The sequence below is a fragment of the Melospiza georgiana genome, chromosome 2 (assembly GCF_028018845.1).
Source record: "Melospiza georgiana isolate bMelGeo1 chromosome 2, bMelGeo1.pri, whole genome shotgun sequence".
Lineage (NCBI taxonomy): Eukaryota > Metazoa > Chordata > Aves > Passeriformes > Passerellidae > Melospiza > Melospiza georgiana.
In genome coordinates this window covers 42,629,346-42,645,336 of record NC_080431.1, presented here as the reverse complement: position 1 = coordinate 42,645,336, position 15,991 = coordinate 42,629,346, and the positions used below count along the sequence as shown (strand labels likewise).

The window sequence follows — 15,991 nt, the reverse complement described above, 5'->3', positions numbered from 1 at the left end:
GACGGCGCGGGAAGCGGGAACGGCGCGGGAAGCGGGGACGGCGCGGGAAGCGGCGCCCCGGTCGCCGCGGTGATGGCGTAGCGCGCGGCCACGCCCCCGCCGCGCTGAGGGGAGGCGGAAGCGCGCGCGCGCGTGTAGTGCCGCCGCTGCCCGGGGTGCGCGGGACAGAGCCCGGGAGCGGCCCGGCCCGGGTTGCTGCTCCCCAGCCCCGCCGCTGCCGAGTTACCGCCGGGGCAGCTGCCCGCTGCCTTCCGCAGCCCCGGGCATCCTGCGGGACCAACGGTATTCGCGCTTCCCGAGCTGCCCCGGGCTGCCGTGGGCAAGAAAGGCGGTGGTGGCGGCCCCAGGAGGGCAGCCCGGCTGCCGCTGGCCCGGGCTCCTCTCCCTGTTGGGCTCTGGGCAGCGCCGTCTGTAAGTAACGCCATGGTCTGTGCCAGGTGGTTGTAGAAGCCCGGGTGGCTGCTGGGTTAAGCAGCCTGGCAAGGACTGTGCTGCTGCTGCTGAGAAGGCGAAGGCCAGCGAGGTTTGAAAGGAGCTCGTAGCTGGGTCGGGCCCGGGCTCTCCTCCCTGGCATCCAGCCGTAGGATAAGAGGACAAAGCCTCAAGCTGCTCCAGGGGAGTGTAAGGGTGGACATTAGCTGGATTTTCTAAACAGGCTGATTAGACATTGGAATGAGCTGCCAAGGGAGGTGGTGGAGTCACCACCATCGCTGGAAGAGCTTAAGGGAACACTGAACGTGGCACTGAGTACCATGGTGAAGTTGATAAGGGGCTATTCAGTCGTAGGTTGGACACGATGGTCGTTTCCAACCTATGTGATTCTGTGATCAAGGTGTTCCTTTATCGTTTTCTCCAGTAAGTCGTGGTATGGCTCTTATAGGGCACTGGATATGCCTAATGGGCTCTGGGAGTTTTCAGTGCATCTGGTTTTGACAACATGCATATCTTTATTTAGCTATAGCAACATACTAGTAAGCTAGATTCACACTGGTATTCGCACTGGTATTTAGGTTATTGTAGTCAAAACGCTTGATAATGATAAGCAAGAGGGTCCTCAGGCAGCAGCCCTCCAGAGCTTCTCAAAGTGTTTTTCTTTGTTGAAAAAAGGAAATGTTCATGTGATACTGAGAAGCATTGCTTGCTTAGTGGTCTAATGTGGTGGTTAGTTTTTCATAATGACACTTCATTTAATTGTTTTGTTTCCTGCAGTTGATTCTTCAGCAGGCTCGTCTCAAAGTATAGCTTAAAAAAGCTTTGCAAATAGTGGGAGAAAATGTCACATAAAAACTCTAAAGTAACCAAGAAAGTAAACATTTCCAGCTCCTTGGAATCTGAGGATATCAGCTTGGAAACCACAGTACCAACCGATGATGTGTCTTCCTCTGAAGAGAGAGAAGGTGCTGTAAAAATCACTAAGCAGCTGATTGAACGGAAGGAGCTGCTCCATAATCTTCAGCTGCTTAAAATAGAATTATCACAGAAAAACTTGATGATTGACAACTTGAAAGTTGAATATCTGACCAAGGTAAGTAGTCTTTCTCCTTTCATTGTATAATCTTTTTTTGATTTTGGTGCTTTTAGAGTACAATAGAAAGTTCTGTTCTGAAGAGAATTTATTTGAAATAAATGATGGAGATGTACTTAGTTGGTTTGGGGATTTTCTTGGTGTATTTTGTGTTCTTTCGTGAGAAGAAGGGGAAACAAAGATATAGAAAGCTTCAGTGACTTCAAGTCATAAACACAGGAAAACCACCTGTTTCCTTTCAGAAATGACAAATTTTGTCACTCATATTAGTAGCAGAACAGGGCTTTGAACCTGAACTTGTGGAGTACTAGCAAAGGTGATCTGAGTACTCTTCAGTGCTTTATTAATGAAGATAGAGATGGAGTATACCAACATGCTAACAGTAGATTCTGTTGTGTACAGCTTGCACGAAGATGCATGAAATTAGGAAAGGTGTGAAAACATTGCCACGTTTGTGTGCAGTTCATTTTTACATCATACTATATGCCAGCTGCTTTTTATTGGCTTTCATAGTTTAAGCCTAACTTGAAATTAGTTGAACAAATAGCCATTTAGGAACTAAGCCCTTTTTTTACTTTTAGATCACTGGGACAAAGTCCGTATCATATTCTGAGGCCCTAGTGCATTTGGAGGTCTTTTAGACAGCAATTACTGCGCTGCCCACAGCATTGGGATCTTCATATTTTTATTTCAACTTGTTCTTTTTGCAAAATATTTTTTTAAAAATTATTGTGGTAACTTATTTTGTTTTATACTCACATTCTTTTTATTTAGATTGAGGAGCTAGAAGAGAAGCTTAATGATGCAATCCATCAAAAGCAGCTGTTGTCTTTACGACTGGATAGTCAGGTGGCATTACAGCAAGAAGATGCCAGGTATGGTGGAAGTAAAATTAAGAACTTCATCTTTAATAAATTTGTGCATTAATTTGAGTTTGTGTAAATAAGTTAGAAACAGATAATTATTAGTTGCAGGAATAGGATTTCTTTTGCAGGTTATATTAGTGTTTTAATTCTTAGAATTGAATTTACATATTAAATTTGCATATAAGTAAATTAGAATTCAATTCTCACTAGCTAAAGTTTGTGGGCTTGGTTTTATGTTACCTAAATTCAAAATTTAGTAGGAAGAGGTAGTAAAAGTGTTCTTAAAACCAATAAAGAGCAAAAGGACTAGGCAGAGGTGATAGACTTTTCAACAGTTTAAACAAAATTTTTAATAAATGCAGCATAAATGCAGACTTGGGAAAGATAAGTGCATAATGTTTTGCTTTTCCCATTAGTGCTTCCTATTTGTCAGAAATGCTTTCAGCTGATGATGTAGAAACGCACATTTCATGTTGTTTTTCTGAAATATTTGGAGTTAACCAGAAAAATAGACTGGCTATCAGGCTTCTCCAAACCTTTTTGTCAGTTAAGTGTGAGTTTCCACACCTGTGAAGGAAGAGCATTACTTCTATAGTCTCAAGTTAAAGCAAAGCTTACAGCATGTGACTACTTCCAAGTCCTCTTCTGTAGTGAGGCTAGAACAGATTTAGGGATGTGGAGCCAGACCTGAGATTAGTTCCAGCAAAGTCTTTCAACTGAGAGCAGCTTATAGTCTGAAAAACATTTGTCACTCTCTATGCTTAGATGCACCAGAGTGGAATATTTTTGTGCTGGCCATACTTGAGTTATCTAAGGAGTGCTCAGTAAAAAGGTACAGATGTGCAAACTGTTATTAATAGGCATGAAAAAGTTAAACTACTTTTCCCAATCTTTTAATTAGTTTTCTTTTCAATCTTTTATTTAACTTTTCATCCTCATGTAATAGAATTGTATGCACCATGGAGTGTGTCCTTGTGTGATTCCTTTGATGACCTTAATGATTCTGTTAGCTGTACCCTGCCAGTGAGGTAGATGTTGCCTTGTAGTAGTAGCTGGCATTTTTTATTCCTTTTTAAGTAATGCAGAAATGACTATGTTTTAAATAGTGATTTTTATGTGTTTTCAAGAGTTGCAGCCAAAAATAAAAAAGTAGGTTAGTTGTCTTTAATTTAAAGAAAATAAACACTTTTAAATGTCATGAACTGATGTGCAGTTTCTGTTGCTGTATAAAAACCTTATCACTGATGATAATTGTTGTATGGTGTTTTAAGGCTGTTTGTTCTATTGTAGTGGTGGTTGTTTTGTTGCTGTTTGTTTTTTTATAAAAGGACTCCAACTTTGTATGTTACAGTGGTTACAATATTAAGGGTTGATGTGACTGTGCTGAAACTTGGCAAGACCCAAGTTCAAGTGATTTCCCAACTCCTTGGGGTTTGTGTGGAAATATGTTGTTATTAGATTTCTAGAGTCCCATTTCTTCTCTCGGTGTTTTCTTATGGCTGCAGAGCTTCACAGCACAGACTCCTTCTTCTGCATGCAGTTCCTTCTTAGTCAGGGCTCCTTCCAGGCTCTCCCTGACTGGCCAACCCACCCCCTTTTATCCCAGTTATCTTCACTAGCCACAGCTGCAGCCCAGTGAAGGACATTGCAGCTGCAGCCCATCAACAACAACTGGGACCTACCGGGGCAAGGCCTATATACAGATATTCAAGTACAATACTGATATTTTACTAGGACTCAAAGGCCACCTCTGCTATGGAAATAGATTCTACTTTTTCATGGTTTTAATCTTTTAGTTGGTAAATTAAGTTTAGTTCATAAATTCAAGTCAGCATATGTGGAGATTGTCTATCCTCAGATTCAGGTTGCGCTTGCAAAATATCCCTTGCTTTTCTCTTATGCTTTCCATATGTCCCTTTTGTGTTGTCAATGACTAAAAAGTTCCTGGCTTTTTATATGTACTGTGTCTGATATGACTGTTTAACCAGGGTGGTATACATTCTGGCACTAATTACCTAATATTTACAAATTTTTCCCTCTACAAAATGAGCAGAACTCCTGCTTTGCCAGGGTATTGTGAAACTTGGTCACTTGTGTTACTCATTACCTGTTATCTTCTGTTTTCAAATCCACCTTGAAGGAAACATCAGGCTCTAATGAAGCAAGAAATGGAAACTATTTTATTGAGACAGAAGCAACTGGAGGAAACAAATTATCAGTTGAGAGAGAGGGCAGGAGACATCCGTCGTAGCTTGCGAGACTTGGAATTAACAGATGAATGCTATGAGAAGCTAAAGTCTCTTCCTGAAGATCAGCTTTCTATCCCTGAATATGTTTCAGTAAGTGTTGGGTTTTATACTGCTTTAAAATATAACCTGTATCTTGGATCTGGCTGGGACAGAGTTGACTTTCTTCTTAGCAGTCTGTGTCTTGCTGTGCTTTGCACTGGGGGCTGAAACAGCGTTTTGGCTATTGCTGGACAGTGCTTGCACAGCATCAAGGCTTTCCTTTTTCCTCATTCTGTCCTCCCCAAATGATAAATGGTCAGGAGATTGATAAGGGACACAGCTGGAAAACTGACCCAAATTGGTCAAGGTAATATTCCATACCATAAAATGTCATACTCAGCAGCATAAATAGGAGCTATAAGAACAAAGAGAAGGTGGGGCGGTGATGGGGTGGTTATTACTCAGGGTCTACCTGGATATCAGTTTCCCCAGTTTCTGGGAGGTGATGAGTTCTTTTCTTTTTTCTTTCTTTTTTACTTTTTAAGCTCATCTCTCGTTCCTTCAGTAATGGTTTAGAAAACTTGACACCTGAGTTTTCTTGCTTTTGTTTCATTCTTCTCACTTTCTCCTCTCTATATATAGGCAGCTGGGCAGGCTCAACCCATCCCAAGCTATAAATTATGGTGGGTTGTGGTTTTTTTTATCTCCAACTAGAAATAAAGGACCTTCAGAGGGAGATGTGTTTCTGGATCAGTCTGTCATGAGTGGGTTCCAGTAAAGAGAGGAACCTTTTAATCCCTGATACTGATGTCTTAAAAGAGAGTAGAACTGCTGACATATTTTAAGGAGGTTAAGCAGATGGGACGTTACACTTAAAATGTGAGCACATATTAATGATATGAAATACAGCAGGCTGACAAAAGGAATTTGAAACTTGGTTTGCCAGAACCACAAGCTGGGATTGCATTTGCAAATATCCCTTACTTTTCTCTTATGCTTTCCATATGTCCCTTTCCTGTTTGACTAAATGCAGGAGACAAAGTGTACCTTAAAGTATGCTTTAGGATTCATTTTCTTGATTTAATATGTTTGTTAATTATGGCTTGTGGGTATGTGAAGAGGCCACAGTGTACTCTTGTTTGCAATACAAAGCCTGCGGGATATATCCAGAGCATCCCATCTGACTTATGAGAATGAAGAAGATTTAGACATATAAACCTTAATTCCTCAAAATATTAGCATTATACTTATCTGTAGAGCTTGTTATTAAGGAAGCTGTAAATGTTAAAAACCTTAGTACATTTGTTGAGGTATAAATGCTACATGAATGAATTCTCCAGATCAAAGTCATACTTTACTCTGCTCTAGATATGTACAGAGAAGTAAAAATTTTCACCAGCTTTTTGAAAAGCTGGGCTTTTGAAAGTGCTAGGAAAATCATAAGGCTCTGTGGGATAAACAAGAACATATAGCTTGGTTACTGTTAGATTATCAGCACCTAGCTGTCTGCTGTACCCACTGCCCTTTGCAAAAGTATTTGACAGGGTGTTGCTGATTCCTGTATCACCATGGTTGAATAAACCAGACTTTTAACAGAAACTGAAACCCATGTCAGTGGATCTGTTGAAATTGGTGTGCAAGAAGTTCAGGACTTCAGGAATTGATTGACAGTCAGTACAAAAGACTCTGTAGCCAGGCAGGATAGATACCAGCAGTTAGTAACCTTGTCAACTGCTTTAAGTGAAGCTGTCACAGCACAATTTAGATTTAATTTGTGAGTAGAAAATGGCTGTCAAAAAGATGTGAAGTAAGAGAGATGAATAGCAGCCACCTTCTACCTTTAACCTTCTGTTCTTTAACTCTTGTGTTCAACCAGTTAATGTTATTTTTATCTGTGACAAAAACTCCTCTACTTAAATGCTAGGTGAAGCTCCTTTCTTCTTAACACATTACTTTTTCTTTTGAAGAAGCCGTTTTTAAACCTTTTCTTTTTCTGGATAAGGCATTCTAAAGATGTGTTGTAGTAAAGTGCTATGTTCTGCTTTTTTCAGCTTGTTTTAGCAGAGGATTAGTGTGAACCTAAAAGTATCAGTTAAGCTTGGTGGTTGTTTATCTTTACTTCAAGTTGTGCAGGTGCTGGGAGGCTACAGAACTGTTTTGCACATCCTGTCTGTGCATCCATTTGGCTCCCAAAGGCTGGGGAAAGGAGTTGGAAGGGAATGCTGTTTCCTGCTTTGCTTGCCTAAGGAGAAGTTGGGCATTTCTAGGCAGTTAAAATTTCTGACTCCAGATCTGTGTGGAGACTAATAATGCAGCCCAGTGATATAAGGGTAAAATTTTCCTTATTGAGAAAGGGTCCTGCTTAGACAACTTGAGCAGGAAATTTTTGGACTTTTTTTTCTATTTATCGGTTCTAAAATATTGCCTTGCAATTCTCCGGAATGGAAGTAAACATGTATATAATGCTTAGACTTAATTTGGCACCAGGTCTACTGGACAAACAGCAGGAAGAACTTAAATGCAGTTTTTGTATATAGAGATACTGTAAATTTGAAACACTGGAATTAAAGCAAATGTGAGATGTTTTTCACTGTTCTTCCACAAAGGGGTGCAATAGTGACATGTTAGAACAAAACCTAAGTAATGTTTAATGCTAATGATGACAACTGAAAAACTGTATTTTGCACATCCTTCTCTTAAAATCATAGCTTTTTGTTTTGAACTTAGTGTAACAGATTTTTGTTTTGTCATTCCTGAGATGTTTTTAGAAATGGTATCTGTGAAATTTGAAAGTACTGCAGGCTGTTAAGTAGTTCAGCTGCCAAGGACCAGTTCAGTTTGTTCAGTAAAGTGAACCTCTTGCATACTCCACTGTAAAAAATTTTCAGCAAATTTTTAAAAAAAGGTTTCTGCAAGTTCTGTTTAACTGATTTTAATTGCCATGTCTTTCAGGTAAATAATTTTGCTATCTGCAGCTCAGTTGCTGTTTGTTTAAGAAGGCAGTAACTGATGCAACTGTTTTCACAGAACTTCAATTAACAGGAGCCAACTTTTTCAACCTCCATACCCACTCATTTTTACTTTATTCTAGTTGTCCATAAAAAGTGGTGGGCACAGGCTGACAGAATTTTAAAAATTGCCTAGAAAGTGGTAATTGTTTACAGCACACCTATATAAATTTCTGATTTATATAAACAACTGATGCACAGTTGTTTCTAAAATTCCTTTTAGAGTAAGGTTAGTTTCTGCTGTATTGAATTGGCAACAGGCAGTGTGTGCTTTGACTGCTGGGCTACATGAATGTTTATTGGCTATCAAACCAGCTAAATAGCAACAACAGTTGAACTGCTAAAACCTCAGCCTCATCTGCTGCATTCATTTTCACTTATTACCATGCAATGATCTTTTCTTGGGAAGGCTGTGTAACTATATTTATTCTTGATACCTGTATCCCATGTAATCTTGGTTTCTACTGGGAAATCTGGTTTAGGGTTGTTGTGTTTTAGGAAATAGTTGTGGTGTGATAGCACAAGTCTCCTAGGTTTCTAGGGATATTGCAGTAGAAATAAAAGAACTTACTGGAAAAGCAGGTGTGATTTTTTTAAAAAACACAATGCTTTAAATGATTATAAATTAGTGATAATCAAGGTTACTTTTTTCTTAAGAAGTGACCAATTGAATCATCAGATGTTAAAAATACTAATCTTTCAGTCATGTTGCACACTTGCCTTATTGTATAAAGCATACTACACCTGTGTTTACGTTGCAAATTTCTATGGCTTCTGTGTTTTTAGAATTGTATGCTGTCAATTATATGAAATACACCTGGAACTTTTCTTTGTCTTCTGCTGTTTACAGGTAGCAAAACAGAGATCTGTTTTCCTTCTGCATGGAAGTGCAATCCAGCTTGCTCTTGAATGCTTACTTAATCTGTGCTTTCTTGTCTGTATTTCTTCTTTAATCATATATCAAAGAAAGCATTAGGGATGGAGGGCATGCAATAGCTTTTGCATGAAAACGGTGCCTACTTTTTAATTCTTTTCACACACACCCCAAATGCAACATTTTAAGGTATCAAGTTAATCTGGGAATAATAACCTCTGTGTACGTGTGTGTGGGTGTATATCAAAAAAGCTCTTTCTTCTTTGTTTTGTCTCTTTTTGTTTTTTAATACTGGCTTTGTGGTTTTACTACTGTATTTTCTAGTCTTTTTTCTTGATCAGAAGAGAAGTTCTGAAAAGGTTTTATGGATGTGAGACTTGCTTGCCTCAGACAATGCCTATGACTAGTGTGGGGGAAGAGAGAGGAGTATGCGTTACAGACTTTAAATTTTTTTTAATCCTGTGAGAAGTTGGGATGTTTTTGGTGTTAATTTAGCAGAGTCAAGTCTTTCAGAGCCTTAGTTTCCTGGTGCAGTTGAATCCCTATACCAGCAAGTTACTGCTGGAGGTGCGTGTGGAGGGGGTGTCATGGTTCCTCCTGGTTCTGTGCTGTTCCTGCTCCATGTGCTTGCTCTTGCATTTTTCTTGGTGCAAACTCAGCACACTGAGCTGGCAGAAAACAAAACAAACCAAATCTCTCAATTTCTACACACCCCATAAAAATTTATATTGTCTTGAGGGAAATTAGCAAGTTAAGTTGGTTACTACTGAAGAGGTTTGGGTTTGTTTGGGGTTTTGGTTGGTTTTGTGGTTTTTTGGGGGTTTTTTTGGACTGTTAATCAAATAGGCTCTAGGTTTGGCACAAGGAGGTGCATGAGGCCATGTGTCCATTAGCAACTGTATTTTTTTGATTGATCTGCCAGAGTGTAAGCTGTCTTAGTTGTACAGCAATATAATCTTTACTTTATGGCATGCCCTAGAAATATTATTTAGTCATTATTGTCATAAGATGTTGAGCTGATGTGTTTTTAGGTTGGTAGTTTTGCAGTTGCAATTTGCTAGTTTCAACTTTGAATATCTGTCTTGTTCTTCCAGGTCCGGTTCTATGAAGCAGTCCATTCCTTAAGAAGAGAGCTAAGTGATCTACAGATGAAAAAGGAGAGTCTGACAGAGGAACTAAGTGGGTACAGATCCCAGCTGAAGTGTCTGACAGAGGTCTGTGCTCCTTAGTTATGTTAGCTCAGTTCAGAAACTGTGAATACATGCATTGTGAAAATCCCATTCTCCAAATCATTATTTATGTATAAGATAAAAAAGCTTTTATACTGTATAAAAATTACTGCAAGGGAAAAAGGAAGTAACCTGTATGCATCCTTGTATAACAGCTAACCTGATGCTATGGCTACCCTGCAGGATTTGCTCATGGGACTGTTCAGGGTAGTCTCTTACCAGCTGTGTTGTGCTTTCTGAGGGCAAGATTTCAGGGTGGGGATGCTGGACTAGGGATCTGCCCAGCAGCAGCTGAAGACACTGTGATGGTTCAGTGTGTAGTCTTTGAGATGGGGATGTCTTGGTAGTGGTTTCTATTGTTTAAAGTTCTTCGGAGTTGCATCTTCTCTGTTATGCTTTTCAATTCTTTCTATTTTAATTTTTGTATTTGTTTCTATACTAAAGAAAATGATAATTCGATTTAATGTAAGATATAAACACCAGAAGTAGAGAAATAAATTATACAAATATTTTAAATTTTTATTTTTAAAGAGCTAAGGAATTGAAATAGTATAAGAAGTGTGGTTTTTCCAATGTATTTATCAATATTTATATTATTCTTGGTATGTATATAGCTAGGGTGATTTGTATTTTAACTTAGTTCTGCATGAATCTGGAGCAGGGACAACAGTTTCAGGTACTCAAAGTATATTTATCCGGGTCATGGCTAGCAGGATCTTAAATGACACTGTCATTTTACTACTTCTCAGAATATGTTTTAGTTACTGCCTTTTTTCTTCCCTGTGAAATTTGCTTATGGAATAATCAGGTGTAAGGGGAAGTTCTTTATGTAAGATTATCTTGTGAAATTAATGTACTTTCATTTCTCATTCTGATTGAATTAGAGAAAGTAGTCAATAAAATTTATGCATTTATGTGCTTCAGCATTATTCTGTGTCACCATCTCTGGTCATAATTGAGATTAAAGTAATCCTGTTAATTTTTGTCTTGCATAAGCATTTTCCTTCACTGTACATTTAATGTGCTTTGATTTAATAAAATTGTACAGGAGGATTGCAGCCTTTGAGATTTGACTGACATCTATTACTTCTGCTGAAGCAAATTAACAAGATAGTCGATAACAATAATTAAAGTTGTGCTAGAAACAATTTTCTTGGGACATTGATCTTTCTTTGATATAGACTTGTAATTTTGCTCTTTTTGCACCACATGGTGGCAGTATCCACCTTTCCCACTGATGCATTTCTCAAAGTTCGAAGTGCACTGTGCTTTTCTTTTATGGAGAGGCTTGAGAGTCTCTCTTCTGATTCTGGCAGGGTCAAGTTTTACCTTGTGACTTGCTGAGAGTCCCTGCAACAAGGTACCTCAGAATGTAAGGTAAGAGGAGCATCATCAGGATGTAAGGGTACTTGAGAATTTCTGTGCTTGCTGCACAGGAGCTGGCATACCTATACATCTCTTGCAGTTTATGAAAAAGTCATTTCAAGGTGTACTGCTGGGGTAACTTTTTTGAGGTCTTCACTAAGGTCAAGCTTTTTTGCAAGGAATTTTATCACTAGAAAATAAAGTTTTGTTCAGAGCCTTCCCTAAGCTCTTACACTCTTTTACTGGATTTTTTTTTTTGTATTCCAGTAGTTCTTGTTTTCCCAGGTACGTGAAATATAGTTGCTGAAGTTTCTTGCCTGTTATTTAATAATTTATACTGTGCAAATCCTTCTTCTGGGTTTCCATACAGTATTCTGTAAATTTTAAGTTTTCTTTAATCATTGGAATATTTCTACTTTTTGTGTAATTTATCAACAAAGTCTGTTATGAGTTTAAAACTTCTTTAGGAAACCAGTAGTACAGAAGTTTGTAATGCAGTCATCACTGAAGATAAGACAATTGTTTTTTGGGTTTTTTTCTTTAGTGAGAATAACCTACTTCCTACAATAAGAATTCCTTCTTTTTTTCTACTCTTTCAAGATAAATTAAGGCTCTTCTTCATGAGTTTCAACACAGGTTTCTTCCCTTTTTTGGGGACATAGAAAGGAACAAAAAAGTATGCTTAGGCCAAAACTTGGGGGAGGAGGATTATGTTGGCTTTTCTGGTTTTTGTGGCTGACAGACCAGGTTAGAGCAGGTTTTATACATTCACCCTGAAATAAAGTAATAAGATATAAGATGGTATGTTTTAGACTCATAGGAAAGATTATCTAGCCAACCAAGAATTGAAAAAAATTTTAAGGAAAATTTGAACTTAAGAGGTGAAGTCAACTTTAGGAGAATTTAAGTGTGAAATAAATTCATCATGTAAGACAACCATGCTGACCCTATACTTGGCTTGGTGTGCTGCTGCTGATAGCCCTTAAGGGCTGCTGAATCTGTAACACAGACTCGGTAGGACAGGGAGCTGTTTCTGGCAACTGGTAGCAGAAAATGGCCTGTGAAGACTAATTCCTAGCACTGGAACGTGGTGTGATAAAGGATGTTTGTTATTCTGCTTTCTGTTTGTAAAGTGATCAGTGTAAGTGGTTGTGCTGAACAGCTGAATTAGTGGCTCTCTGCACACAATTGGTGCATCTGTGATTTAGATCAGTGCAGTTCCTCTGGTTCCAGGTACAGCACCACAGCCTGGGGGGAGGCAGTGGAACTGGTGAAAGCCATGTTCTTGTACTGCTGACTGACGTGTTACTAAATGGGGGGTACAGGCTTGTTTTAGTCCTCCTTTCACAGTCCTGCTTAATACTTCAAGTATAAATAATGTTGGCATCACCAGTGTTGGAGGTAAAGATAGAGGAGGAAGTCCAGCTATGGTGGTGTATTAGCAGGAGCTTCCCAGAAATAAAACCAGCTTCTGATGTGTGCATTCCCATGCTGAACATCAGTTTACTATTTTCAGAGCTGTTTGTTTCCAAAGTGGTTAGAACCTTCCCTCAAACAGATGTAATTTACTACTAGTGGGTTTCTCTCAAGGCTGGGAGAGTGTCTGGGAAGGAAATCTTGCTTTCCTTTGTACCTCCAGAAGATTAAGTATTGCTTTCTTCTTCTGGCTGGGAGTTTCTTGGCAATGTTTTCCTGGAATTTGGTATTGATACAGTTTTATCAGGGCTCCCTTTTCTTCAGTTATTTTTTTATATAAAGTTGCCTTTGGGATTTGCAATAAAATTTATAGCATGAGAGTATCTGAAAGCTGTGGTTATCCTAAAGACAAAGCTGGTTATGCGTAGGACAAAGATCTTTTCTAAGGCTTCATCTCTGAATCAGGATTAGTAGCTGTCAGGTTTTGCTAGACATAACTAACAGTTTTCTCTGTGATAATGTTTTGCAGCTGGAGGGAAAACATATCTATAGTCTTCAAAGAATAAACTAAGCTTTTGTACTCAAAGGATCACTTGGCACTAGATGTGTCTGAATATTAGGAAACTGAGATGTTGTTGCTACTCCAAAAGGACTGGGATCCTTAAGGTTTCTCCTAAAGTTTGCATATCTGTAAATCTGCACTTTAGAACTCTTCCCCAGCCCCCTGACACCACTTCTTTCAAGCAGTGCCTTGATCATTTGGGTTGCACAACTCTCTTGAGACAGATGAGGTCTTGGTCTTCAGTGAAATGCGTGCCTGTGTTTTTTTGTTTGGTTTTTTTTTGCTATTGTTAATATTGTTCAGGAGAGCAGCTGCAAGGACAATACTCTACCAGTAACTGTGAGCTTGAGGCAGCAGTTTAATATTTCCACGCTTAAGGAAATTTCATATCTGTGAAAGTTTCCTTTTCTACCCAATACCTTTCTACTCTTTCGATACATAGCTATGTCTCGCATTGACTGCTAGCTGTGGCTCAGAGGTACGAGGTGGTTTAGTTATACTGCTCTGTAATGATCTCAAGGATCCTTTTCAACTGAGAATATTTCACTAAAAATTCTAGTAAGTTCGATCCAGAGAAATAAACTTTTTATTCCTCCACTTTCTTTTGCTATAGAAGAACTTGTTCCAAAGCTATGCTTTTCATATGCTTCTTGCAGAATATCTCTCATTTGGAGTAGCTCAACATTTTTGTTTGTAATTTTTTAGTAGTAAATAGTGATCTGTGTACAATCAGATTACCAATTTCCCATCTACAAGCAGAGTACCAATTTCATAGCAAGTTACTAAAGAGATGTTAAATTAATTATGTATAGCTTCTTCATGACATTTGGACAGTTGCATTCCAATAAATAATGTATTGACCAGTAATTTTTGAATGCAGAGTATGTAAACAATTGAAGCAAAATGTCATCTTTACAAAGAAGCAGCACCTCATCGAAATAACTGGAGGGAATTGTTTTCCCATCACAATAGTACAGTAGCTTTACATTTGTCTATGGCCTTTAGGATATGAACAAAGTGCTGGCGTTTTTAAATGATTCTTCAAAGATGCAGATGTTTGAGAAAAAAACTTTTTAAAAGCAGGATCACTTTCTTTTACAGGCTTATCTGTAGATGGTGTAAGGAAATCTGTGCTGCTTCTGCTTGATTGGCTGATTAATCTATTCTCTGCATTTCTATTTATCTTCTTATCTCCAAAGGCTTTTTGAAACATCAGTTAATCCCTGTCATGTATTATGTGTCACTAACTTAGTTCAAAAAGTATGTCACCTGGATTTTACACTTAAAATTCAGAGAGGTGTTTATTTCAGTGACTGTTGTAAACTGCTGCTCGTTGCATACTGAAGATAGCAGTAAAGATTAATATCATTAAGCTGAGGTTTGCCATTAGATCTTTAGTTTCTCTATCAGTTTGGGGTTTTAAGTGGTGCAGATCAGGCAAGCTGAGAATCTTCTTGCTTGAAACATCATCAGTGGACAGTGTTTGTAAACCAAACGAAAGCACTTCTTAGCAGACTTATGCCCTGTAGAAACCTCCACCACTGGGTTTCTTGGGCAGCTCTGTCAAGAATTTCTTTAAGCAGTGGTTGTCTATCTGTCTCACACAGGAAAAGTTTGGTTTTTCATTTGTTTTAACCATCTCATCAGTCTGAGTTTCTGCTCTCTACAGAAGCAAAAATTATTGAGAGGCTGATACCCAGTCTAGGCCATGAGGTCTTTGGAGTATTATGGCCATCACATTCAGTGTAAAGAAGTTCTGCTTGTCCTTTAATTATTTTAAGGTTTGTGGGCTTACTTAATATTATTTATTGGTATTATTTTCAGTACCTCCTTTCTGTCCTTAGAAGAGCTCTGTATCTTGATTCTTCTGAAAGCCCCTTTTTACTGCAGCAGGACAAAGCTGTTCATCAAGATGTTCAACCTATCTTTTGAAGATAAATGGAAAGATAAAGCTGTTCTATTGCAGAGATCTTAAAATCAGTGCATATGGACAGTGTTAGAAACTAAATTAATTTCATCACATACAAAGCAAGGCTTCTTCTGCTTCAGCAGAGGCAGCTCGGTTGTATGTCTTTAAGATGCATTGCTATGGAAGTGCAGAGGCTTGGGTATGTGCTACCTGGAGATGTGCATACCACATAGGGGGGTTTGTGTGTTAGCTGATGTACAGCCTAGACTGGGTATCAGCTTGCTTTGTCATCTTTCTTCACGTGTTTGAAATATTACTTTGACACCTTAAGATTAGGTAGATGAAAAGCAGTATCCTGTGGAGTATAATTAGTGTTTCTTCAGGAATTATATTAAATCTTAAAAAAACAAACATGACAAACCTCTCTAATTAAGGTAGGTCTTAGTATCACTTTTGCAAAGCAGAATTTAACTCTCCTTCTCTGGAATTACCATGCTGTTACACGACATTAACATAACTGTTACATGACATTAATAACTGATTTATTAAATACAGTTCAAAAGTAAATTTAGATCTCAAGTATTAGAAGGAGCTGTTTTTGCAGATATTTGATATTCTGTTAATTGTGGCTTTAAAGCTGTCTATGACAACTTTTTCCAGAGGTTAACCAACTTAATTTTATACTTTTGGTAGTTGTCTTCTAACTCTCAGCTAGATAATAATGTAGGAGCTTCAGTAGCCCACTCAGTGAAGGGTGTGTGAATTGCAGCATGGCAGGATGGCATGGAATATCCACAGAAGAATTGTATTCTAAACTTAATCTTTCAATTTGCACTTAAAAGTTAAGTGCCCTTACCAACATTTCCTGTTGCGAGATAAATTATGTTTGCACTGGATAACAGGGTACTTGCACCACTATGGTACATATTTGAAACTTTAGCTAGCTTGTGCACACCTTTTAAAAATATCTGACAGAGACTACCATTATAATAATGCCATCTTTATAAAT

General features: G+C 38.5%; 1 protein-coding gene across 2 annotated transcripts in view; it reads left to right on the top strand.

The window, feature by feature from the left end:
- Window positions 1-15,991, top strand: part of PIBF1 (progesterone immunomodulatory binding factor 1) — a 105,965-nt gene that overhangs the window by 226 nt on the left and 89,748 nt on the right. Inside the window, exons 1-5 of one of the 2 annotated variants that reach the window (XM_058045115.1) lie at window positions 161-411; window positions 1,210-1,525; window positions 2,300-2,400; window positions 4,532-4,730; window positions 9,596-9,715. In XM_058045115.1, the coding sequence (XP_057901098.1) occupies window positions 1,274-1,525; window positions 2,300-2,400; window positions 4,532-4,730; window positions 9,596-9,715 (672 nt within the window). In that variant the 5' untranslated portion in view covers window positions 161-411; window positions 1,210-1,273. Of the gene's footprint in view, window positions 1-160; window positions 412-1,209; window positions 1,526-2,299; window positions 2,401-4,531; window positions 4,731-9,595; window positions 9,716-15,991 lie in introns of those variants that run through there. The other variant, XM_058045116.1, reaches the window with a different exon arrangement.